Genomic DNA, 25,921 nt, shown 5'->3' with positions numbered 1-25,921 from the left:
AAGTCTGGATGCTGCAGCTGATGCCCAAAGATGTCTGAAGAGGCCATAACCTAGACCTGGCCCACAGATCCTTTGGCCAGGGTGCAAAATACCTTCAGCATCTGTGGGATGTATGAAACTAAGCTACATTCTCTCATCTGCCTTCCTAGAAAAGCCTGTGCTCCATCATCCACACCAGGCTCTCTTCCACAAGGACTCTGGAAGGCTCTTCAGCAGTAGATGTCCTTCTCACACAGTCTGGCTCAGCCACAGCCAGGAGGTCTGGAGGGCCAGACGGCAAAGCACACCTCTGCTCACTGGATAGATACTGGTACAAGTTACCGTGAAGCAGGAGGAAAAAGGAAATTCCTGAAGTCTCACCCTTCTACAAGGTTGCATTTCCTAAGTAGTAAAGCGACATGGGCGCTTGAAGTCACAGAGCTATGATCCATCTGCAAAATTGCTCCATGCATTTGTCTGTCTCTCCCATCCACAGACAACCAAGTCTATATTTTATGTAAGAATTATGTTTTATCTTAAGTAGCATTCAAGGATCAATATTTTCTTAATTAAGGTATAATTTCCTGAGAAGGAAAATATAAACCCCACGTACCTGCTTTAACTGATTTATTTAAGGAGCCATGCACGGCTGGCTGATAATTCTTAGGTGGTGTGGCTTGCTGGAGGTACATGGAGTATATGGAACTTGAATTTACTGTTTGGGGTCCTTTCCTGGGAGACTGTGGCCTTGACCCTTTATCAGCCAGAAAGGGCCTAATAGCCACCGTCAGTGGGAGTTCAGGTTTTCCGTCTCCAGCTGGAAATGCAGGTGGCCCCGCTGGTGGGTAGGTGGGACTTGGCGGTACCGAAATCCTCTGCTGAATCTGCTGCGAGGAGCCAGGTTGGGGGGCGCTGCCTGCCGGGGGCAGTGGGGCAGGTTTCTGCCGACTTGGCACACCTGTACTGGGTCTGGGCAAACTGCCCTCTTTTCTCCTCTCCAGGGAGCTTGTTGACCCAGGGCCCAGAGGTGTAGGACTTGGGTAAGTCCCATAGCTAGGAGGCAGTGGCTTGCCTACGCCAGGCATGGGAGGTGGCCCTTTCCCAATCTCGATGCCCTAAATTTAGATGTTAAGAAGAAAAACAAAGTCATTCCTTGAAAAGTTAAGCATATTCCCACCTACGGATGCAAGAGAATACACATTAGAATTTGTATCCTTCAAATCAGCTTGTGGCCGAGACATGGGGCACACTGTAGGACTCATCATTTGTCTGCAAAATTGAGGCAAAAGCCCTGACCACAGGCACCTGTACTTGTGCACTACTCAGGCTCCAAAGGTCCAGTAGCTCTCCAGGACTCTGGGTGTATGGTGGACACTAACAAGATTAATTTACCTCATGATGTCTCATACCTGAGCTTAAGACTAAGGTGGAAGGGGTCTTTAGTCTGGCTGGGGCTTTGTGGTAAGGATGACATCCTACCAGCTTTTCTGTGGCTCCCAGTGCTGACAAGGGCAGAGGTTGGCTTGAGATTGCACCCTGCTTGAGGGCTCCCTCCACGCCTGGGTCCTTCCACTCTGTACTGGCCATCTGCGCTGACTTCATCGAAGAGCCAGAATTCTGCTTTAATGTTGGCCAGCTTCCATCATTAGCTTGAAAAGAACACAGAATTTAGGTAAAATTTCTCTTGAAATTAGTTGAACCAACTTAAGAGTAACACCCTGCCAGAAACAAAAGTAGCAATGGCACTTCACATTGGGAGGGAGCTCCATGAGCCAAACAGTCAACCACCACCTGCGTGATGCACTACTAACTTGCTCCAGCATCCACAGAACCATGCTACAAACTCAAGGGGCAAACTCTGCAGGCACCTTCTGGCCAGTGTGGCCAGCAACTCATGACCACAAGCTTAGCTGTGCAGCACAAGCTGCAGTCCAAAGGAGTACAGGCCAAGTCCATTACAGACACACCACAGAACACAGTAAGCACTGCACTTACTTTTCAAATGCTCTTTATAAACACAATTATGTACAGCAATAAAAAGATTTATCTTTTGACTTCATAACAGGTTTGACCTGTACTACTTCCATGATTAAAATAAAATTTCTTTCATGTGAGGAAGTCTTTGCCTCTGAAATAATGTGTGTGAACACAGGAGGCCAGTACAAACTCCCTCTGATTTGGCAGCAAGAGGAACAGCTGTCATTCTGTTGCAGTGATTAGAAAGCCAGTCATCAACCTCAAGTTTCCAGGAAAGCCACTGAAAATATAGGGTTTGTTTGTTTGTTTATTTATTTATTTATTTAAACAGAGATTTTTCCAAACTGAAAAAGGTGCTGAGGTGCTTCCTGGTCACACAGGGTCACATGCAGTGACCCTAGATCATATGGCATCTGTGAGTCAGCTGTATGCCCTAAACTGGGCCCCTGCTTTTCTTCAACAGTCATAGGTGTGGAGCTGCCCTGACATAGTATACTCCCTACCACCAACAGTTGGGGACAGACAGGAATCAGCAAAGGCAGGAGGGAAAACTAAGCCACATCAGAAAAATCATTTGTCTTGATGGGTGCTGGTGACTCACCTGTAATCCTAGCTACTTGGAAGGCTGAGATAGGGAGGACTGAGGTTCTGAACCAGCCTAGGCAAATAGTCTACAAAATCCCACCTCCAAAATAATCAGAAAAAATGGGCTGAAGATGTGGTTCAAGCTGTAGTATCTGCTTTGCAAGTGCAAAGCCCTGAGTTCAAACCCCAGTGCTACCCCTCCCTCCAAAAAAGAAAAGTCATTTGTCTTCACACAATGCTTGAGCAAAACCAAAAATCATTTGAAGTGTAAGCTGCTCAGGCAAGTTCCTGCACAATCCCTAGGGCACAGGACCCCCAGGTCAGCGCTGTGCAGTAAGGATGAGCTGCCTTTGGGTGCCCTGGCTGGTCTGATCTGTGGCATCCACACACAGCCTGCTTCACAGTCAACCTGACCTGCTACAAATAGGCTGTACTCACTGCAATGCTACTTGATCACTACAGTGATGAATGTCACTCCTGGAAGCAGGGCTCCAAGACTGTACTAGCCTAGGCACATAGCTCTGGCAATGCATTCCAAGACCCAACGCAAGCTGTCACCTTCCTCCATGTGGCCAATAAGTCTTCTTCAGCTACAAATGTGTGCATTTTCACCCTCTCTTAATTGACTCTTAGCCTTGGAGTATGTGTGGCCTCCAAGAAACTCACCAGAGACATTAAGATGAAAACTCTGGGATGACCAGAAAAAGCAGGCCTCTCTGAAGCTCCAGGGGGTAGGCCAAGAGACCTGGATTTTCTGTGCAATCTCTGGGTCACCTGGCTTCTGAAACCCTGTTTTCTGTTTTTACAGAAAACAGCCATGGGGAGACTAAGAAATACTCTTTTCCTTTCTTCAGGACAAGGTAAGTATAGAAGGTCACTTACTTTTATTATAAAGGGACAATTACCTTCAGTTATGGATGGAAAATGCTTCCGCTGAACATCTCATAATGAACTCCGAAAATAATCTTAATTCTTTTTTAGACATGGTTTTGCTCTGTTGCCCTGACTAGCCTCAAACTTGTGATCCTACTGTCTCAGCCTCCCAATTGCTAGAATTATAGGCATATACCATCATACCTAGCAGTTCATCTTAACTTTGGAAAACCAAACAAATGAACAAACAAATACCCTTACTGTGGATGCTTGTGGGAAGGGAGGGCTGAACTCCACACCTGTCTATAAAGGAAAGGGCAGGTATATTTAGATGGTGCTGTTTTTCAAGTCTAGGTATGATGAACAGCCCTTTGTCAGTTTGGAAAAAACAAATGATTGTTTTTGATTCAAATGATTGTTGTTACAGGAGATCAAAAGTGCCCCACTAAGTATGTCAGCCAACATACGGTTTACACGTGGGCTTTCAGAGTGCCGTGAGGAGCTGCAGTCAGGCCCGATGTCCAGGTCTGACACTGTCCACATGCTGTTCACTCTGGGTCTACCATGGCCATCTGTGTGACACAGAACTAGGACAGCCAACAATGAGGGGTTAGTGTCCCCATCAGGAGGTTTCCCATCCTAGTTCCACAGGTAAGATTCTGCCCCCATCTCGGGCTGACACAGGCTTCCTATGTCCAGTTTCTTTAAACCACAGTGGAAGGGCTGGGTGAGGGCTCTGTAAAGGCGGCTTCTTCTGGCAACTCTGTGAGCAGCACAGCACACACCCGCACAGGGGGAGTAGAGAGTAGTGACATTTTCAGCTTCTAAGTTTTAACAATGACGTCAACAGGAAAAGATGCTGGCAGTGCTAATTACCTGCCATTGTAACAGACCAACATCCAGTCCTACTACTCCTTCTCATCAAAAACCACTGTGACAAGGGGCTTCTCATTGACATCAGGCCCTGTGTGGTTGCTGAGAGGTTGTCGGTCATAAAAAGATTTGAGTTGGGACTTGACCATAAGGGCTGGGGAAGTCCTCCTCTTGCTGAATTTGGTAGGAGCCCCAGTAGGAGCAACAGATGTGTCACTATGCAACAGTAAGTGCCAAGCAAGAGAAAGTGACACAAAGGAAAGACCAGCACAAACCAGTTACCAATCCTGAAAAAAGGATAGGCATGACAGCAGGAGAGCAGCAATATTGTTTTCATAAATGAAAGACTGTCTCAATATGTCAGGATATGGATTCCTGATACTGTGTTACAGGGAAATAAGTCAACCCCAGTCACAAGAAAAGTTACTGTTAAGTCCTGACTTTTAATGTGCTGGTTTAACAAACAATCATATGTGCCATGCATAGCCACTCTCTGTCTGGCTGGAACACTATGCAATAAGCTATGCCCAAGCATGTTACTGGAAGCCCAAATCACCACACAGCACAACTGTGCAAAAGCCAAAGTAATGGCTTGTGGATTTTCGTGTGTGTGTGTGTGTGTGTGTGTGTATGTTGCTGGGGATTGAACCTAGGGCCTTGTGCATGCACTAGCATTGAGCTACACTCCCAGTTCAAGGTTTGTGGACATCCTGATCAATTAAAGACTGTGCAGAATGGAAAAAGTAAAGACCAGCTGCAGAGCTCTGTCTACAAAGAGGTGGCCCCTACCTGGCCACAAGCAGCAGGCCTATGAAGAATACAGTGAGGCATCCACTGCTGGCTGCTGAGTGCCCTCAGGGGAAAAAAAACCTTGTGTTCTGAGAGGGGTAGCAGTTTTAATTCATCATTTGTTTTGAAAACCCAAGACAGAGACCTTCAGATAGTAAAGAGAATTTGTTCTCATTTTAGGATCATTATTTTTGTGACGGCACATGGCTCTCCAAACAACGTCCCAAAAGACCAGGTGCCTCAGGGAGAACCTGAGCCTGCAGTCTGACATGGGTGGGGCTGCTACTGCCTCCAAGGGTTCTTCCCCTCCCACACACTGTTCAGAGAAGACAGCCAGGGCCACTCACCAGATTTTGATCTTCCATGGGCAGCACTTGAGGTGATGGTGAGAGACTGGGGCTTTACAGGGTCTCCCGGGATAGGATAGCTCCCAGCACTGGGAACTTGGATGTAAGGCCCTACAGCAGCGACCCTGCCAGATGTGCTCAGGGGGGATTGTGGCGATGATGTACCATTCACACGGTTCAGCTGCAAATCAGGAAGAAAGGAGAGTCAAGATTCTCCTAAATTAAAAGAAATGCTAGGCCAGTGACAGACTGCTAGCTCAGACAGAAACCTCCCATTCGACAGTCACCCTGAAAGACCAGCATCTAGAAGTGGGAGCCTAGAGAGAAAGACTTGGTCCATAGTCCACAGAACCACTCTCTCCAGTAGCACTTGCTCACAGGTGAAAACAAGGAGGAGCCAATGAGATGCAGCACAGCTCCCACTTGCTGATGAACTACCTCCCTCTCACTGGGGATGCTCTCCCTCCCCTGCGTGGGCAGAGGCACTGGTCACAGCTGCACTCTGAGCACAGCTTCAAATCCTGCTCTGCCACGGGCCAGTGACTTGACCTTTCTGAGCCTTTGTGCCTATGTCTATAAAGTCAGGGTAAGAGTTGCTGTCAGGAAGCAGGGCAAGGTGCCCAGGTAAAGCTCTGATCCTGATGATGCCCTTGGCCTGAGGACAACTCTACCTTTATGAGCAAGGACACAGCCACAGACAAAGGACACTGGCCACACAATGCTGCCCAAGAACAAAAGGGTCTATAATGGGATTCTAACTAAAAATTACTGACTCCCAAGGGGGATCTGTGGCCTCCTGCAACTATCTGTAAGATTCTGGGTACAGAAGCACATCTTATTTTGGGGAGATGTGCACAACTTTCACAACAACATAAAAGTACCTAGAACCTTCTGGTGGCATCACATCTCTACAGAGGCACTAAGTTCTTCAAGAAGATCTCTGAAGTAGCCAGTAGAACAGAACTAGCCATTAGTAACAAATTAGTAACAATTAATTTCATGCATCAACTTGGCAAAGTCATGGTACTCAGATATTTGGTCAAATACCTGTCTAGACACTGCTGTAAAGGCATTTTAATTTTTTTTGGTGGTACTGTGGTTTGAACTCAGGACCTCATGCTTGTGAGGAAGGTGCTCTACAAGTTGAGCCACACCCACCAGCCCTTTGTGTTTTATCTTCTGAATAGAGTCTTGAGTTTTTGCCTGGGCCAGCCTGGGCTTTGATCCTCCTACTGTGTCTCACCTAGCTGGAGCTACAGCTATACATTGCCATACCTGACTTATTGGTTGAGATGGGGTCTTGCTAACTTTTTGCCCAGATGGTCTTGAACCACCATCCTCCTGAGTAGCTGGAATTAGAGGAATGTATCACAAGGCCCAGCCCTGTGAAGGCATTTCTGGGATAAGATTAACATTCAAATCAGTAAAGTCTTGAGTAAAGGTAGGTGGGTCCATGGGTAGGTGGATCTCATCAAATCAATGGAAGGCTTTAAGAGAAAAAGACTGAGTTCCCTCAGTGTGCAAGAGGGGACTATGTAGCAGTCCCATGACCTTGGACTTGAGCTGCAACATCAGCTCCCACTGGGTTCCCAGGCTGTGGATCTGCCCTGCAGCTCAGACTTGCCACCTTCCATTGTTACACAAGCCAATTACTGAACATGTATCTCTCTTTCCTTCTGTCTCTCTACCCCCACACCCACACACTAATGATTCTGTTTCTCTGAAAGCTCTAAGCCCTACACCATTTAAAGAATGTAATGTAGATGAGCATAGAGACTGGGTGCATTATCATCTCTATTGTGACCTGTGTTGCTAATCTTGAGAGAAAAATAAAACCATCATCTGAACGATAGTTCGACAAGTCGCTGACTGACTGACCTTTCAAACTCTCTGGTTAAAGAGAAAGGATAATGGGGTCTCACTGATCTGAAACTACAATCCTCCTGATCTCAGCTTCAGGCATAGCTTGGATTAGGCTTGCGCCACTGCCCAGCTATTGGTTGAGATGGGGTCTCAAGAATTTTTTGCCTGGGCTGGCCTTGAACCACAATCTTCCTGATCTCAGCCTCCCAAGTAGCTAGGATTGCAGGTAAAGTCACATGTGCCCAGCTCTAAATATTTTTTGAAGTATAATCCCTTATATGGCCTTTTGCTCCAGCTTTCAAAACTCTTCCAGATGGGTTATTTCTAAGAATCCTTACAACACCTGGGGTAGGTAGAACAGATTCCTTTACAGCAAAGACATGCGGCCAGAAAGGTCAAAGAATTTGCCCAAAGTGGCAGCTTAAACTGTGAAAACATGGAACAAGCCAAGTGCTCCAACTCCAGGGCCAACAGTACCCCTATGCACAGGAAGGAGGGGACAGGAAGCCAAACCCAGGCTGGGTGTAGTTCCAACCCCACACACAAAGAAGTAATGAGTCTTTGGGAATGTGAACTTTCTCCTACTGTCGTTTTTTGGGGTTTATGGCCAATTTATGTTTTGTCAACTGTGACAAACTAAAAGACCACGATGCCATTTAGTGATGGCAAGCAGTGATGTCATCTGCTTTCAGATGAACCACTGATAGCAGTTTATCTCACAGACATTTTCCCTTTCACACACCTGAATTTTCTTGCCATAAAGTCGTTCACGCAGTTCACTGATTCGCTTGTCCATCATGGCCACCTCCATGTTGCGCTTATTTAAGAGTTCCTTCTGCTGCTGGAGTTTTGAATTCTGTTCCTGGTTAAGCTGGTTACGAATCTGCAAAACAGAATATACAACTTTAAGATCTGTGTTAATTAAAAGTCAAATTCTTCATTACCAGGGAGATTTTTAAAAAAGAAAGAAAAGAAAAAATAGCCTTAAGTTTGCATGTGCTTACACACATGCACTGCCACCTGTGTGCTATGTATTTTATAGGTATGGCAAGGGGGAAGCCAAAATAAGACTATGGTACTAGAGATCAAACCCAGGGCATTGTGCATACTAGGCAAGTATGCACTACTTGCCACTGAGTCAACTCCCTGGCCTTTGGTTTTTTTAAGAGAGGGTTCTTGCTGTATATCCCAGGCTAATCTTGAACTCATGATTCTCCTGCTTCTGCCACCTGAGTGATGTGCCACCATGTCCAAACCAGAACAGAGTTCTGATAGAACAAAGAACAAATGCCTACAACTACATGCTTTAAATAAAGCATATATAGGGGCCAGGGCCCACAGTATATATGAGATCAAGCCTGGATCCCTGGGGAAAACTACTCTGGGGAAGCCCCTGCAAGGGTCCTCTCAGAACTCAGAAAACAAGTCTTTCCACACCAAGCCACCAAATGAGGAACCAGACCACACAGGCAGTAGGAAGCTCACTCAAAGATAACCTAAAATGCCCAAAAGAGCAATCATATTTCAGTGGGTTGTAAATAGTATTTTAAAAAATGAAACAGGAGAGAAAAGACAATACCAGAATGCACTCTACACAGAAGATTAGGTATTGTCTTGGTAAACTCCAGATGCACACACAACCTGCATGTATGCATCAGACTAGTGGCAAAATACACTTTGGAATGCATAGAGCACCTGCTTTGTAAGTGTGAAGCCCTGAGTTCAAACCCCAGTCCCACCAAAAAGAAAAACCCCACAAAGTTAGAAATAAATCACATATATTCATACCTCACCAAAAATATCCTTAAAATTCTACTCATTTAATAATTGCTTAAAAGGTAAAAAGAATGTTAAAGAACTTAGGAAGAAGTAATTTTATTCTCTGTAGCTAAATACCTTCATTTCATAAAATGATGCAACATTTTTCTCAGCAAGTACTAATAAAAACACAAAACTTGTCTCTGGCTTGAAACGGCACATACTGAGTGAAAAGTTGTGAGAAACAGAAATCCAGAATGTTATAGACTGAATGTTTGTTTCCCCTCTAAAATTATACATTGAAGCCCTAACCTACCTAGCGTGAGGTATTTGGGGGAGGGGTCTTTAGAAGGTAATTATGTTTAGATGAGGTCAGAGGGCAGGACCCGACAATGGGATGGATATGTGACTTACAAAAAGAGCAAGAGACACCAGAGCTTGCTTTCCACCTTGTGAAGATACAGCAAAAAGTCAGCTGTCAGAAGCCACCTCTTATCAGAAATTTAATCTATCAACTCTCCTGATCTTGGACTTCTAGGCTCCAGAACTGTGAGAAATAAGTATCTGTTCTTTGAGCCACCCAATTTATGATTATTTTGCTATAGCAGCCTGAGCTGACAGAGACAAGGATTTAAGAAAAGGCATCTAGCTCAACAAAATACAGTGTACACAGAGACTCAAATATCTAAAGCTTAATGCTACACTAGTTTATTATCTTGCCAACTGAGTTGTTTTGTACTGAAAACACATTAAGTGAAAGAAGCCAGTCACAAAGGACCACATATTGTAAATCCATTCATATGAGAGGTCCAGAATAGGCAAATTCATAGACAGAAAGTAGAATCCTGGTTGCCAGGTTCTGGCAGGGAGTTGTCAGGAGTTGAGGGGCAATGGTTAAGAGGTACAGGAACTTCTTTTTGGGATAATGAAAATGTTCTAAAACTAATTATGGTATAGAATGCACAACTCTGTGGAGACAATAAAATGCACACATTAGGTGAATTGTATACTGTGTGAATTACATCTCAAGAAAGCTATTTAAATTTCTTTTGTATCGAATATAGTTTGTTTCTACTATTAAATTAGAATCTATTTATTTGTTTCCAGCTCACAAATAGACATTTTTACTAAGAAGAAAGCCAGAAAGAAGAGGGGATTTTTACACAATCATTCCCCAGGCCCAGGTAAGTTACCTGTAGCTCTTGGTACAGTCTTTTTAACTCCACCGCTGCTGGTCCTGTCAACTTGCCATTATAAGACTGGAACCCATTCAGCTTTCCCTTCTTTAAATCTTCCAATTGCTGACTTAGCTGATCAACTCTTAAAATTGCAGTCTGTACTTCCTGCTTCTTTTCCTGGAACATGGCACTGAATCTTTCTATTTCAGCAGCTGTAATTATCCACCAAAACAAAGAAACAAAGTCATTCAATTGATATTCAATCTTCTTCATTTCTATACATTGTGCCTAATTGTGGTAATATTTAATGCTAGACTTTTGATTAAATTGTATGCATAATCTCAAACATTTCTTTTCTCTCTCTCTTTCAGTGCTGGAGATAGAACTCAGGGCCTCACGCATGCTAGGGAAGTGCTCTACCCTGCCCAAAACACATTAACAAGCTTTTGGATCACACAGAGCAATGTGACTAGACACAGAACAAACAATTTTGTTTGGTCAAGCCACTTAGGAATCTCAGGCACCAGCAGAACAAAGGCCTTGTGAAGGGCTTACTCATCACTGTAACATAAAGTAGGCACTAACTGCACTGATGAAAAAATATGAAGAGTCCATAAAGAAACAAAAGTGAGCACCTATATAGTGTATTTTAATGCATAAATAAAATTTAAGTCATTTAATGAAAACAGACACTCATAATGACTGAGAACTGAAGCAGCCCCTCAAATGTCTCTCTAGGGCTATACTGGAATACCATTCTGCACCTTATAAATATGCACAATTAAAAAGAAAAAAAAAATATGCACAATTATGATGCGTTAATCAAAATTTTTTTTAATTTTAAGGAGACAGAAATGCCAGCTACCCTGATCTGATCAATATATACCGTATACACATATCAAATCATCACACTGTACTCTGTAAATATGTGCAATTAAAATTATACAAAAATGAACACAGGAAATTGATGTTAGTAAATATTATTAACTGGAACACAACCTAATTTGGATTTCACTAGTTTTGTGTGTCTGTGTGCGTGTTTGCAGGGCATGGGGGAAATGTATAGCTTTAAAAAAAATCACTTAACCTAACCAACCCCATCCTTTTAGATCATGTAACAGTGTAAAGTTCTAGTGCATTTGTTGTAGCAAAAGTCCACCTGAATTTGTGACTGAAACTGATGGGCGATGGACTCTGACTTTTTCTAGGCCTGGGGAATGTGAATACAGTGGGTCATCTTGCTCAGTGGGCACATACACAGATTGCCGTTCATAATTTTGCTGTAGTCAACTTGTCCTCTCATGGCACGAATTTTCTTCAGCTTGTTTTCCTGGGCTTCAACTCGTTCTTTCAATTTCTGAAGTTTTTCATTTTCAGAAATAGATTGCTGCTGGCGGCGCTCTTGTTGCTTTAGAAAATGTAAACGTTGTTCCTGATAAAGAAGGAAAAACCTAACTTTGCAAATTGAATGATTTGCAAAGTAATTTTATTTTATAAATAATTTTTTAAAGTTTATAAAAATAAACTTATGATTATCTTATACACTAAAAATTAAATGTATCTCACATTTATCACCTATCTTAATAAATATTAAAGAACATTAGAGGAATCTTGCATATATCAATTCAGAAAAAACTGAAATTACTGGGCATACATATGTGTGAGATGGTAAGAATCTGGGGATTTTTAAAGGGAACCTGACTACACATACTCTGTAGAAAGGCTCACAGCTGGGAGCAAGCCCTAACTACTACAATTTCTTCACTTCCTCACATCTACCATGTCCAGCTAGTTTTGTTGCCAGCTGTTGGAAATGGCTTCCTCCTATACTTTCAAGATCCCTATTCAACTTCCTAAATGAAATGAACACCCACCAGCAGAGGGTTTTACATGAAAAGACAAAAGGTGATCAGTAAGGAGATAAACTTCCAATTTGTAACTGACACTGAACAATCAAGGAAGTGTTTGCTTTCTTCAGAAACAATGGAACATTTATAACAGGACAATCCTAAAAAAAAAAAGAAATATGAAATACCTTTCAATAGTTTTTTCCCTATTAATGTGAAAACATACCTCAAAGGTAACAGTCAGTCTTAAATCTACATGGTCCCATGTGCACTCATAAAATATTCCTAAATAAAGAGAAGCTTAGATATGATTATGTAGGCATTACCTGCTACACTCTAAGGTAAGGAAAATGAGCTCAAATATTTCAGATTTAGCATTAACTTGGGATTTACATTACTGAAAATATCTGTAAAGTTTTTTAAACAGCAATATTCTTGGATCAATATTTGAAAAGGAAATAAGCAGAATTAGAAAACTTTATAGGTACATAATATTATGTACATTTGATATTAAAAATCTTACTAATGGGATGAAACACTTCCTAATTTTAATCATTTTTTATTCTTTTTGTTGCTGTTTGTTTTGTTTTGAGATATGATCTCTTCATATAGTACAGACTGGCTTGAAACTCCCTATGTAGCCTCAGGCAGGCCTTGAACTCAGGATCCTCCTGCCTCAGCTTCCTGAGTACTGGAATTACAGGTTTGCACCATCACACCCAGCCTGTTTTTTATTTTTGTAAGTCCAATAAACATTAATAGACTTTTAAAAACAAGTACAACTTACATTGCTACTAATAAAAGCAGATAATACAATGAACTACATAGTCATTCAATAAGTGAAATAAACTGGACTGGTCATTTGTCATTAAGGAAATTTCTCTATAGAACAAAGCAACAATAACCTAATTGGTAATGTTTAGAGGTTCTTTTTAAAGCAGGTTCTGAACATTTTAGGATCATTCACAACATGAATTTTTTCCAGCAGGCATGGGTAATAGGTCCTTTTTTGTCTATCAAGTATGACTTAATCATGATTTGGAAAAATTCCAAATCTACAGAGTTTCAAACACAAATGTAGAATTCAGTGGGTAGAAAAATCATTAACCATGCCATGCACTGTGCTAACTCTGGCACATTGAGCACAGCATGTCACACCAGAAGCCTGTTAAGCAGCTGTCAGTCTTCTAGGGTACTTGCCAGAGTTTTCATCACAGTCTGCTGGTCTCCTTTAGGACACCAACACCAATCACATGGTAGAGAACAGCTAGCCCAGGGAACAGAGAAATAGAGAGGTGACAACAGAAATCACTTTTTTTTTCTTATTTTGTTTACAATGTGGACAGGGCCAACTAGTTCCTGTTCGGGGGTGGGGGGGGTGGGGGGTGGGGTGGGGTGTGTGTGTGTGTGTGTTTGTGTGTGTGTGTGTGTGTGTGTGTGTAGAATCAGAGCTCTTGCTCTGATGCCTCTCTAACATAACTTCCTAACAATGTTACATCATGGAGCTACAGGCACATGCTATTACTGAAGGGATCATGCAGAGGGAAAGACTTATGCTTAGTACTTCCCTGGCATGGCCTCATCTCACAAGCACCACCCACTCATGCAGATAGCCCCAGCTTGAAAGCACAGCTGAAGAACGGTTTTGAACCATGTTTCCCTACTTCTGTTCTTATAACTTACCTTGGCAACCAGCATTTGCTGCTGATTTTCAATTTGCTGCTGTTGCCTAGCTGCCATGTCTTGGAGTTCTGAGAGGGTAAGTTCAACACGTGAATTCCCAACCTAAAGACAATAAAAAGCATTCACTAGTATGTACATTCATCTGCATAATCATCTCTCATTAGAACACACACACATCTAAATTTTAGATGGGTTCTCTAAAAGTTAGGAAAACATAATTTAGTTTATTTTCTCATAAGAACTTTCCTAATTGTTGACTACTTTAATTAAATGTACATAAATAACAGGTTTAAAAGTTTTTCTAAATAAATTTTTCTTTTTCTTTCTTTTTTTTTTGTGGTGGTACTGGGGTTTGAACTCAGGACCTTGCACTTGCTAGGTGAGTGCTCTACCACTTGAGCCATGCCCTCACACCTCTTAAGTTTTTCTAATGCATACTATATTTAATAAGGGACTCAATATTATGCAAATACTTGAAATGTGTATTATAACTGACATTCTTCTGTTTGAAAGCTATGTATATTTGAGCAAATGGGGCGGTCAAATGTCTAAGGACATATAACCAAAAAAGTAAATGTGCAGATGATACCCAAGACAAATATCATCTCATCGTTTGTCACCCACTGTAATCAGGATTTGCTTAAGTCTTACCTGAAACTCCCATTCTGTTTATCTAAAGATCTTAAGGGAGCAATGTGGAGCCTGACTCTTCAAAACTAGGTATCTTAAACTTCAAAGTTATAGAAGCTTCCATTTAAAAAGAAATTTGTTCCGTCTACCAAATAAAGAAGTCTGCCAGAACAGTCCAAATGACTGAAAGACTTATTTCTTCCTTAACACTAATTGGGCTTTCTGAATCAGCAAAAGAAAAGGTATTTCGTTCTTTCCTTTTTTTTTTCACAATTTCCCATTTGGGCAAAGTGCCCTAAGAATGACACAGTGTGCACAAGTGGAATTTCTGGTGTTTTTAGTTGGGTTTCCTGAATGCAGAGCCTCCAAGAAATATTTGGCTACACACAGTGCATTGAGGGAGCCGCTCATCACCAAACTTATGGCTGTTGGTAGACTGCAGCTTCTCATGGACAGCACACTGCTGGCCTGAGACTGTCCCCAGTTCCATGCCACATGGGACCTCTACATTAAGGAAGAGCAGAGCTCCAAGTCTGGAATCCCACCATCTTGGTAGGATCCAGATGTAGTCTAGCTCCTGTAGCACAGCTCCTGGATGGAAGATGCGTTCAGTTATTAGATCCTCTTGGAGTGCATGAGTTATCATCTGTCTTAGAAGCCAAACCAAAGATTGGGAAGGAAGTGTATCTGCCTCCACAGGGTGGCTACTGAAGTTTTGAACTCAGGACTTTGCACCTGTTAGGCCAGCACTCTACCATTTAAGCCATGCCTCTATCCCTTTTTGCTCTGGTTATTCTGGAAATAGGGTTAGTATGAACTGCAATCCTCCTATTTATGTTTCCTGCCTTAGCTGGGATAATAGGCATGTCCTCCATGTCCAGTCTTTTTACACTGAATTGGGGTCTCACAAACCTTTTTTTGGCCTAGAGTTAACTGGAATGGTAAGCTTCCCAATCTCAGTCCTCAAGTAGCTAGAATTACAGGTGTGAACCACAGATGCCTAGCTCTGAAACAGAATTTTTTAACCAGAAAGTTGAATACCTCTTCCAAATAGAGTTCTTGCCTTTCAGTCATCCCTCCAACCGAGGTGGCAGCTGAATTTTGAGTTGGAAGAGAAGATTTTCAATGGTTATTTCTAAAAACCTTCAGAACTTTCACTTCTTTATGCTTTTTAATTTAATTTTATTTTATTATTTTTTTGGTACTGGTGTTTGAACTCAGGACCATACTCTTACTTGGCAGGTGCTTTACCATTTGAGTCATTCTGCCATCCCCAGAACTTTCACTTCTTAAATACTTTTTTTTTTTTAAACCAGTCTCTCTATCTGCTCAGGCTGGCCTCAAACTTGCAATCTTCCTGCCTCTACATCCTGAGTGCCAGCTTTAAATACTTTGTTTTAGTGGTACTGAGGATTAAACTCATGGCCTTGGGGACTTCCACCTGCTCCAAGGATCCTATGGTGAGGACCACTACCTGGGCCAAAGATCAGGGTCCATCTTTACCACCTGAAATCTGGATTCCAGGAAAGCAGTTATGTTACCAATAAACCCAGTTCCCCCTATGGTTTCACAATGACATCACCTCCTACTCCACCCCACTCAGGGCTAACTGCTCCTACCTAACCCCAACATAAGCAGAGCATTAGAGACTCTCATCCCAGCCTGTATAAATTGCTCATCTCATCACTTCATTCCCTCCTTCTCCAAACTCCTACAAACCTACTGTGGAAATAGAAAATTAAGAGACTCTGGTCTCTAAAATATACATTTTTACATATACAGTGCAAATCTGAGGGAAGACCTATACCAGGAACCTGCTAGCTAATGTCAGGCTTAGTGGCTGTGAGCCACAGCAGAAACAGGCCTGGCCACAGCACTCAGTGACCAACATCTCTTCCTAAGTGATTCAGTGCTTCCTCTTCCCTCACAGATCCCCACCACATTCTATTTCTTTCATTCTGTCCTTCTCTGAAGAGTGTACATCCTCCTCACCATTTTAACTACCCTACAGATATTGCCCAACACCTTACTAACCCAAACTGCTTCTGGCCCTATTGCAATACTCCCTTCATCATGACATCTAATTCCTGTCTTCCTACCATGGCCATAAGCAGTAGTGCAATGAAAGTTCATAAACCATGTGGCTCAAGGTCAAGACACCAGAATGCAGCAGGGCAGGACTGATGCTGGTGCCAGCCCCACACCCAAGGCTATAAGGTGTCAGGGGAACACTTATTTTCTGGTACTGAACTATCTGTACTCAATATCACAATACTGTGATAATTCATTTATCTTCTATATACCTGATGCAATCCTAGAATCTGCAGGCAACATTAAAGTGCATTCTCCTGCTGTTTTCCATGAGCCTCTATTCTAAATGCAAGAGTCTCACATAGGAAGTAATTAGGTTCTATTAAAATCAACTATGCACATCAGAAACTGAACTCAGGTTTTATTTACACTTGTATTTCCATTGTGAAATAAAAGCAGCATTTCCAGAGTAGCAGTGAGGGCACAGAATATCTCATGCACTTTTGCAAAAGTGTACTGCTCAGGTTGGTGTCCACCTCAAAAAGCTCATGAACAGCTCATGAAAGTAGACCTTCCAATGCACAACACTCAGCCATCCTGGGTTCACTCACAATGGGGACTGTGAGGCTGATAAAAAGATGTCTCCTAAAACCTCCCACCCTACATAGTGAGTCCAAATGTCTATATACATTACCATTCTCGACCTTACAGAAATCCCAAATAAAAATATTATTTCACAACACCCCAAATGAAAAAAACTAAAACATGATTTTCTAATTTTTTATGGCAGTAAGTTTACAATCAGCAACATTAAAAAAAGAAAGGAAAAAAGATAAGCACATATTCTCACCTACTTGCTAATTTAAGAAATACATAGTGAAATCAATGTTTACTCTTTTTGTGTGTGTGGTGCTGGAATGGAACTCAGGGCCTCACTCATGCTAAGAAAGTACTCTATCACTGAGCTACAAACCAGCCTAGTGTTTACTTTTAAAATCAACTTTAGGCAGAAATTACAGCACTCAGATGTACGCATTTGAAATACATTGTTGAGTGAGTTTTAACAACTGCACTTCCCAGTGTAACCACCATCCCGTCTAGATGCAGACCTTCATCATTCCAGAAGGGAAGGTCCTTCTGCCCTTCCCAGTTGATCCCTGACCCTCAGGCAGTCCTTGATCTAGGGGGCTTTGTTGCTACTGTTGTTTTGGCATGACAGACCTACTCTGTTTGTTCTAGAACTTCACATGAGTGGGATCATACAGTTGTGTACTTCTTTGCATTTGGCTTCTTTCACTTGGTTTAATGTCATTGTTATTTATTCATTTTGTTGAGTGTTATAACTAATTTACTCGTTCTGATTGATTTCTGAGTAGTATTCCATTGTATGAAGATACCACATCTTGCTTACCCATTACTATTGATGGATAACAAGGGATTGTTTCTACTTTGTGGCTGTGAGAAGGAAAGCTGGTATGAACAGTCATGTACCAAAATTTATGTGGACAAAGGTTTTTATTTCTTTGGATAACCTATGTCAAGAAATTGAACAGTTGGATGGTACAGAAAGTATGTGTTCAATCTAAAGTAACTGCCAAACTATTTTCCAAAGTGAAGTATCAATTTACACTACCATCAGCAACCTGTCAAGAGTTCTAGATCCTCCACATCCTTGCCAATACTTGGTGTTGGCAAAGTTTAAGTTTTTTTTAAGTTTAAACTATCCTCTTTCAAATAAGATGGTAACTTCTTATTAAAGAAGAGGTACTATATGAATGGTATTTTGATAAGTAATGAAAATGTACTGGTATCAATTTCTCAATAAGTAAGTTATTCCATGATTTGCTAACAGTTGGAGCCTTCTTTTCCGTGTTTATCTCTCTTCTTTGCTAATTATGTGTGAGTCATGACTTGGAAAACTATTGAAATAAAATGTTAGAAAAACAGATCATTACAGATATTAAAAACAACTCTCTTGATAACTGCAGTAGAGGCTTTTGATCACAGGTCAGTTGGTAATATGTCTTTAATCATGCTCATTTTGGGTTTTCTCAGGCAATGTCTTAAATATAATTTTTACACCAGTGCTACAATAATAGATATTAAAAACATGAAGTTTCTCAAAACAAACCATTGTCAACAACTATGCAGGATGATCATACATCTTCCGTCCTAAACCACTAATAATATGTTTTGTAAATTTTTTAGTGTTTCCAAGTATTAGAAAGACTAGTTTTATACTCTATTTAAGGTGCTATTGTATAATGACTCTTTAATCCAAATACGTACTAAATAAATGCTGTGTAAGCAGTGGCATTTTGAAGCTAGACATGGTAGTACATGCCTACAATACCAGCTACTCATGAAGTGGAGGCAGGAGTAGGAATTGGAGGCTGGCCCATGTCAAGTTAACTGGAGTCTACCTCAAAACCAAAATAAAATAAAAACAAAAGGGGTGGGGGCATGGTGCAATTGTATTTGCATAGCAAGCACCAGGCCCTACATTCAATCTCTAGTACTGCCAAAAAACAAACAAAACAAACCCTACTATTTGATCTTTAGTGTCCCACATGCATTTGAGTTTCAAGCTTACAAGAGAACCTCTCTGTGTAGATGAAGTTGTTTAGGAAGTAGGTCAGCAGCCTGTCCACACTGAGCTGGTAACAAGGGCTGCAGGATCAGTGCTGTGTCCCCTCAGTATCTCTGTAGCCTCCACACTTCCGCAGTGTTGGTCTGATATCCCCAAGGAGTTCTCCAGGAGCCTCTGGGTCTCCTTGGTTTCTCCTCATTATATACCATTAACATCCCACTGGCCCTCACAGATAATCTCTCCCCTTACCCTGCCTGGGTGCAGGCATGTCCACAGGTCCCGCTATTAAAAGAAAAGTGAAATTCTGATATTATAATTTCAGGGAAATAAACATACTCACCAGTTTAGTTAACCCAGTTGTTCCTAGTTACAGACTATGGTACAAGTTGGAATTGTGCATGATGCTTGGATGAATCTAGATGGTGTTTTGGCTTTGCGTAACATGCCAAGTGAACAGGAGGTGGGCAGTGTCTGGTCCTTGGTGCCTCTGTTCTACTGTGCACATGTGCTAGTTCTCCCTGCTTTGAAGTATTCTCTTGTTTAGTTTTTGTTATCCTGAAGATGCTTTCTTGTCCTAAAATTATTTTAAATCCAATTTGAGTGCAATCCCCCCAAAGTTGAAAAGTTGGTGAAGAAAACAATGCAAAAGGATGAATCATATTTTGAAGCCATTCTAAAGAATGATTCCCTGTATCCCATCTCCACCAGCCACCCTATTGTGAAGTATCCTTTCCTCCATTGCAAGTACAGCAAGCTTGCACTACACTGCATTCTATGTACCAACTGTATTTATGTGTTGTTTGTTACTTACATGTTTAAACATTTTCACTGTTCAACCCATGTATTTTATACTTGTGAAACTTGCTTCTGTATGAATAGTCCATATTTTTATTTTAAAGATGAGGGTTCACAATGTTGCCCGGGCTGGTCTGGAACTTGTGAACTCAAGATCATAATCCTCCTGCCTCAGCCTCCGAGTAGCTGGGGCTACAGGCACTCAACAACTTCTTTATTCATGCCTTCAGTGGCCATATGTTTTTATATTAGTGAAAATGATTTGAGGGGGAAGTTGGGTATAGCTCAGTGGTAGAGCACTTGCCTTGCCTGTCAAAGCCCTGGGTTCAATCCCTAGCAGCACTAAAAACAAACAAACAAACAAACAAACAAACAGAAAACAAAATGATGGAATCAACATCCCATCTTTATTCTCACAGGCCTTAGTTATCTATTAGATGTATTAGTAATCTATTGCCATGGAACAAATCACTCCTGAATTTAGTTGCATAAGGCATGATAAGTACTCTTATTGTTTAGAGTATTCTGTGGGTGGGGACTCAGGAACAGACCAAGCTAGGGCTGTGGCCATTTTAAGGCTTGAAAGGGGTCTGAGAACCTGTTTCCTTCTTTTTTTTGTTGGTGGGGGGCAATGCTGGGGATCGAATCCAGAGTTTCAGGCATGCTAGGCAAGTCTATCACTGAGCTAATACCCAGCTGCCAATTAGCTTTGTCCCAATCCAACTCCTTTTATTCCTTCCAGGTCTGGCTTCCTCCTAAATTCTTTATTGTGGCTTTAGAAGTTTTTCCAGAAATCTCAATATCATCTTGGACTTGAGCTTAACTTGCCCTACGTAAGAGTTCTTGCTCAAATGCTCCTTAGACCTCTCATGTCTGAGCTGGTTCCTCTATTCTAGAACCAACTCTTTCTCACGTTCATATTTTGCTCCTGTTCTTCCTGTTGTCTACAGTGCTCTTCCCTACTTTCTAAACTGGACCTATCCTTTAAGACATAGTGGCAATGCCATCTGCTTCTTAAAGCTCTTCCTGATTCTCTAAGGAATCAATTGTACAAGTCTTCTGATAATCAGGGTATTTATCCACTTCCAGAAAAGGGAAGAACTCAGTATTTTTTCTGAGTTCTGAATTCTAGAGATTCAACAATTAATGTGTATTAAGGGCCCATTGCATGTCAGACATTTATATATACCTGTCTTAGGTGTAGCTTACAAAAACCCTAAGAAGATTGTTCTTAAGCTTACTTTATGGATGAAAAAGCTGCAGCTCTGGGCATCTGGTGACCAGCGGGTCCCTCCCCGGCCTCCTGATGATAGGTAGAAATGCTCTTTCCTGCCAGGTTGCAGCACAGGCACCTGTGATTGCTCCTGACAAAGAGCATTTACTGTATCAAAGGTAAACACTATCAGATACAGGGAGACTTATTAGTTTAATTATATGAACACACTAGTGTTCTTTCTGTCTCTGTCTTTCATTCCCCTCACAGGCTTGAAAAATGGAAACACTAAAGATAACCTGAATTCAAGAGTAAAATAATGATGAAATAAAGAGAATAATGAGGACTGTAGGTGATTATTTTTAGAAGATTATGAGAAATGACAAAATAGACTTAATGTCTCCAGCCTGGAGGCACAAAAGGACTTTGCAGGGAAGCAGAGGTGAGGTGGCTTGTCTACCACTGCTCTGATCACATTCCAGAGGAAGCCTAGAAGAGCCTAATTTCATCCTACCTTCCTCAGAACAATTTCACTCAAGCAGATAAGAATGAACTGTGAGAGCAAGTGAATTGATTTTAAAGCCTCTGATGTGACTACTTTTCTTGAGAGACTTATCTCAAAGAATTTCTTTTCTTGAACCATAACAATTCTCATATAAACAAATTTTTCGTTTAAGATTTCTATAAAGAAAGATTGTTTTGTAAGCTGATAACTTCTCTGGTGTTTGCTATCATATCAAGAAATGATATTTTCTTCTAAATTGTAATATATACATAACTGGATGACTTGTGCCTATATCAGTATACTCTTGGAAAATCTTATTTTCAAATGTTTTCTTTGAAATTAAGTCTCCTCCTGAGATTCAAGCAGTGGTGACTCCACTGTAAAGTAGAGCAAAAAAGGATGTTCTGAGGCTCTGGTCTCAAGGCTTATTTTCATTTCCATCCCAGTCCTGCTACCCTGCCCCACCATTCCAGCACCATGGGACCCTCCAAAATCACAGCTTGTTTAAAATCCTACAAGATTTAGTCTAAGCTCTTAGCACAGTTAGGATATGGTCCCTTCCTAACTCATCCTCCAGCTTTCCTCCCTTCAGTCTCCCCCTTCTTTTCTACCCCCACACTTGGTATACTGTGTTATGCCCCTTTTATAATCCTGCCACTATAGAATCCCCTGCCTTTTCCTCTGTGTCTTCACAGAAGCATCTGATTCCTTTCTCTGGGACATCTTTCCTGATATCTACCTCAATACAGTTAAGTGAACCATACCCAGTTACTTTGGTGCCTGTTCTACTTCTGCTATACTTATTTTTTTTTCTGCTATACTTTTCACACAATTGTGATTTATTTTATACATTTATCTTTTAAAAACACTCTCTCTTTCCCTGTGGTATCTGAGAAGAGACTTAAGAGTGGCCTTCACCAAACATCTTTGGTCTGTCTAAAACTGAAAACAAAACAAAACAAAACAAAACAAAAAAAATGCTTTAAAAACAATAAGAGAAATTCTATGCCTAGGTGGTAATCCTGAGTTTACCTTAGTAAACTTAGTAATTCTTTAAATTGCACATGTTTTATATATCTTCTATATAGATATTTTACATAAAAAAAGGAATTAAGAATTTGACTAAATGTCCAGTTTCAGAATTTAATCATTACAAGGGTTAAAAAAACAAAACAAAACAAAGTACGACTAGGGTTTTTTTTCAACTAGTTTTTAAAGTTTTATAAATAGGCTTCTCAAATACGTAACTTCAAAAATGGCAAACATCTAAAACAAAATTCTGGCAAAATAATTAGGATAAACTATTTATGCTTATAAAATATTTTAGAATATTAAGTCATTCCTCTTTTTCCTACCGCTTCAAGGTTATAAATCTGGTTTGGAGAGCATTTTTACTCTACAAATAAAAGCAGATGACAATAACATTAAGATACATTAAACATGTATGCTTACTTTTATCATATAAGATGTTCCATAAAATTGAGCCTCTCTAATACCTCATTATGTTCCGGAGCTAGAATATTTAATATTCCAACAATTACTAAGTACTATAAACTAGTAAGGGCAAATTAGGGGTTGGGGGTGTAGCTTGGTGGTAGAATGCATGCCTAGCATGTAAGCATGCATGAGGGTTTGAACTCGCAGCACCAAAAAAAAAAAAAAAACAACAAATGGAGCCAATTAGTTATCTATGGTATATGCTGTCTTTCCATCCCTATTACAGAATGCTACCAGAGAATGCTATTTTATTGTATAAATGTGAACTACTCTGATGATTAAAACTCACCCATAGCGATTCAGTTCAGCTCAATACACGTTCACATTTAAGTAAAAATACTGGAACAATCAGGGCCATAAATATCAGCAGGAAAAGAGAGCTGTCAAAGTTCCCGAACAATAATAAGAAAAAACACAATACATGCTGCCGCATGGGAACTACAAGCAAAACACCATGGGGTTCAAGTTTCCCACAGGACACCTGAACTACACTCACGATAACAGCATCTAAAATGCAACAAAAGACATATACATACATGTTTAGGGTTTGAATTCAGGGCCTCACACTTGCCAGACAAGCACTCTACCACTTGAGTCACTCCACCAGCCCTGTTTTTGTGTTGGGAATTTTCAAGACAGGGTTTCTCAAACTATCTGCCTGGGCTGGCTTCAAAGCACAATCCTCCTGATCTCTGCCTCCTGAGTAGCTAGGATTACAGGTGTGAGTCACTGGCACTAGGCTAAAACATGAAAATATTTTTAAAAGCATCACTGAGCCAACACAACAATAAAGAGAAAGCAGAACCTTGGGCAATGAAGAAACATCAAAGCTGGCTTCTGCCCTGAAGGTTTTGACTACCTAAAAACTCACTCTGATAGCTACTGTGATCATTCATGCACAAGCCTGCAGGCATTTGCTTGCTTTCTCTGGGATAGACGTTCATGAGTACAACTGCTGGGTTGTATAACAGATTTATGTTTAAGATGTAAAGAAACTGCCAAATTACTTTGCAGGTTATAGCATTTTAAATTCCCACCAGCAATGTATGAGAGTTCCAGTCTTCTCTCTTCCTTCCTTACTTGGTACAATCTTTTTTATTTATTTATTTATTTACTTGTGGTACTGAGGTTTGAAGTAAAGGCCTTGTACTTGCCAGGCAGGCAGGCACTCTACCACTTGAGCCACACCCCCAGCCCTTTTTCTTTCTTTCTTTCTTTCTTTTTTTTTTTTTTGAAGAGGGTCTTGCTTTTCTGCCAAGGATTAGCCTAATCAGCTACACCAGAGGTGTAGAAGCCTCTGGTTCAGTATGGACACATGTCTTAGGCATGAATGTGCCCGGCTAGCTGTCTTTCTCTAAAAAAGACATTTTTAGAATGAAAACAGCAAAATAGAACAATTATAGAATGATAATCTTATATGCATTTTTGTCCTTTTTAATGTCAGATCTTCACAAAGTGGAAGATTTATTTCAATTGTCCCAAATGAAGTGAATTTTTGTTGTTTTTAATTGCAGTACTTTAAATCTAATTTATGTTCTATCTATCAACTTAAACTAGAATATTTGCAAAGCTTTGTAGGTGAAAAAAAGATCTCAAACATTATATAAGTCCTTTATCAAGTATAAGATTTTCAAGTATTTTTCTCTCAGACTATGTCTTTTCCTCATAATAAACATTAAAAGCACTTTGTATGTACCAATCAACCAAACAGATATGGGCGAGGACAGAATTCATTACCTGAAAGGTATATTTTAAGAAAGTATCATGCTTGCTTCGGCAGCACATATACTAAAATTAGAACAATATAGAGAAGATTAGCATGGCCCCTGCGCAAGGATGACACACAAATTCGTGAAGCGTTCCATTAAAAAAAAAAAAAAAGAAAGAAAGCATCCTTGGGCTGGGGTGTGGCTCAAGTGGTAAAGTGCCTGCCTAGCACAAGGCCCAGAGTTCAAACCCAGTACCACACACACACACACACAAATTAAGTAAATAAAAAGAAGAAAGAAAAGCAGTCATCTAGAACAGAGCAGAGAGAGACAAAAAAAAGTAAAAATATGAAAAAGAAATTAAGAGACAGGAGAATATAATGAAATGACTAATTAGAGATCCAAAAGAAAAAAAATGGAAGAATGAGAAAGATGAGGGCTGACAAGTGGCTCAAGCAGTACAGTATCTGCTTTGCTAGTGCAAAACCCTGTGTTCAAACTCATTCCACCAAAAAAAAAAGGGAAAGGAAAAAAAAGATGAAATACCTCTAAAGAACGTTCCAGAATAGATGCCAATCCTAAGAATCAATAAGTGTGACAAAGCAAAAAGAGAACTTAAAAGAAACCTACATATAATTTTACTCAAAATGAAGGATTATTTAATTCTAATTTCATTCAGTTCCTAAACACTAATTTAGTATTTAAAGAGATGTTTGATACTGTATAATATAGACCCACAAAGTAGGTGTAATAGGAGTGGAGATGATCAAAATATATGTAAGTAGCAGGGGAATGAATGAGAAGTTAAGTGCTCTAGGATATCTGAGACAAACCTTAGCCAGAAGTACAACTGGGTAAGCAACTCATTCATATCACAGAGTCATCTGTTGCCCAAGAAGGTACATGGCAACACCATGTACCTCTGGAAAGGGGAATGAAATAGAAGCAGCTAAATACCTAAATCTCCTCCCTAACTCCATGTTCGTCCTCCCCTAGCAAAAGTCGAGAAGTTTTTCTCTAGGCCATTACAATGTTAACTGACGGGTACATTTGAGTCCTGGATACCATGTGGAAAACACAGGGACTGAGTGACCACATGAGTAATAAATGCTCCCAAAAATAAATCCTCAACATATATGACTGATAAAGGTGTTAGGACAATTCAGTGGGGGGAAAGAACAGTCTTTTCACCAAATGGT

General features: G+C 40.7%; 1 protein-coding gene and 1 non-coding gene across 4 annotated transcripts in view; one reads left to right on the top strand and one right to left on the bottom strand.

Moving 5' to 3' along the window:
- Ppp1r13b (protein phosphatase 1 regulatory subunit 13B) overlaps positions 1 to 25,921 on the bottom strand; it is an 88,369-nt gene that overhangs the window by 7,093 nt on the left and 55,355 nt on the right. For 2 of the 3 annotated variants that reach the window (XM_074067054.1, XM_074067056.1), the window contains exons 5-12: positions 13,753 to 13,854; positions 11,480 to 11,654; positions 10,238 to 10,434; positions 8,029 to 8,169; positions 5,424 to 5,604; positions 3,882 to 4,001; positions 1,459 to 1,628; positions 593 to 1,094 (exon numbers count right to left, since the gene is read on the bottom strand). In XM_074067054.1, the coding sequence (XP_073923155.1) occupies positions 593 to 1,094; positions 1,459 to 1,628; positions 3,882 to 4,001; positions 5,424 to 5,604; positions 8,029 to 8,169; positions 10,238 to 10,434; positions 11,480 to 11,654; positions 13,753 to 13,854 (1,588 nt within the window). The remainder of the gene's footprint in view (positions 1 to 592; positions 1,095 to 1,458; positions 1,629 to 3,881; positions 4,002 to 5,423; positions 5,605 to 8,028; positions 8,170 to 10,237; positions 10,435 to 11,479; positions 11,655 to 13,752; positions 13,855 to 25,921) is intronic. The other variant, XM_074067055.1, reaches the window with a different exon arrangement.
- On the top strand, positions 24,778 to 24,884 carry LOC141422003 (U6 spliceosomal RNA). Its single transcript, XR_012446672.1, has one exon. It is a non-coding gene; the product is annotated as a U6 spliceosomal RNA (small nuclear RNA).

This window comes from Castor canadensis, chromosome 3, assembly GCF_047511655.1.
Source record: "Castor canadensis chromosome 3, mCasCan1.hap1v2, whole genome shotgun sequence".
Classification (NCBI taxonomy): Eukaryota; Metazoa; Chordata; class Mammalia; order Rodentia; family Castoridae; genus Castor; species Castor canadensis.
Note: the sequence above shows the minus strand (reverse complement) of the source record. Positions and strands in the feature narration are given on the sequence as shown.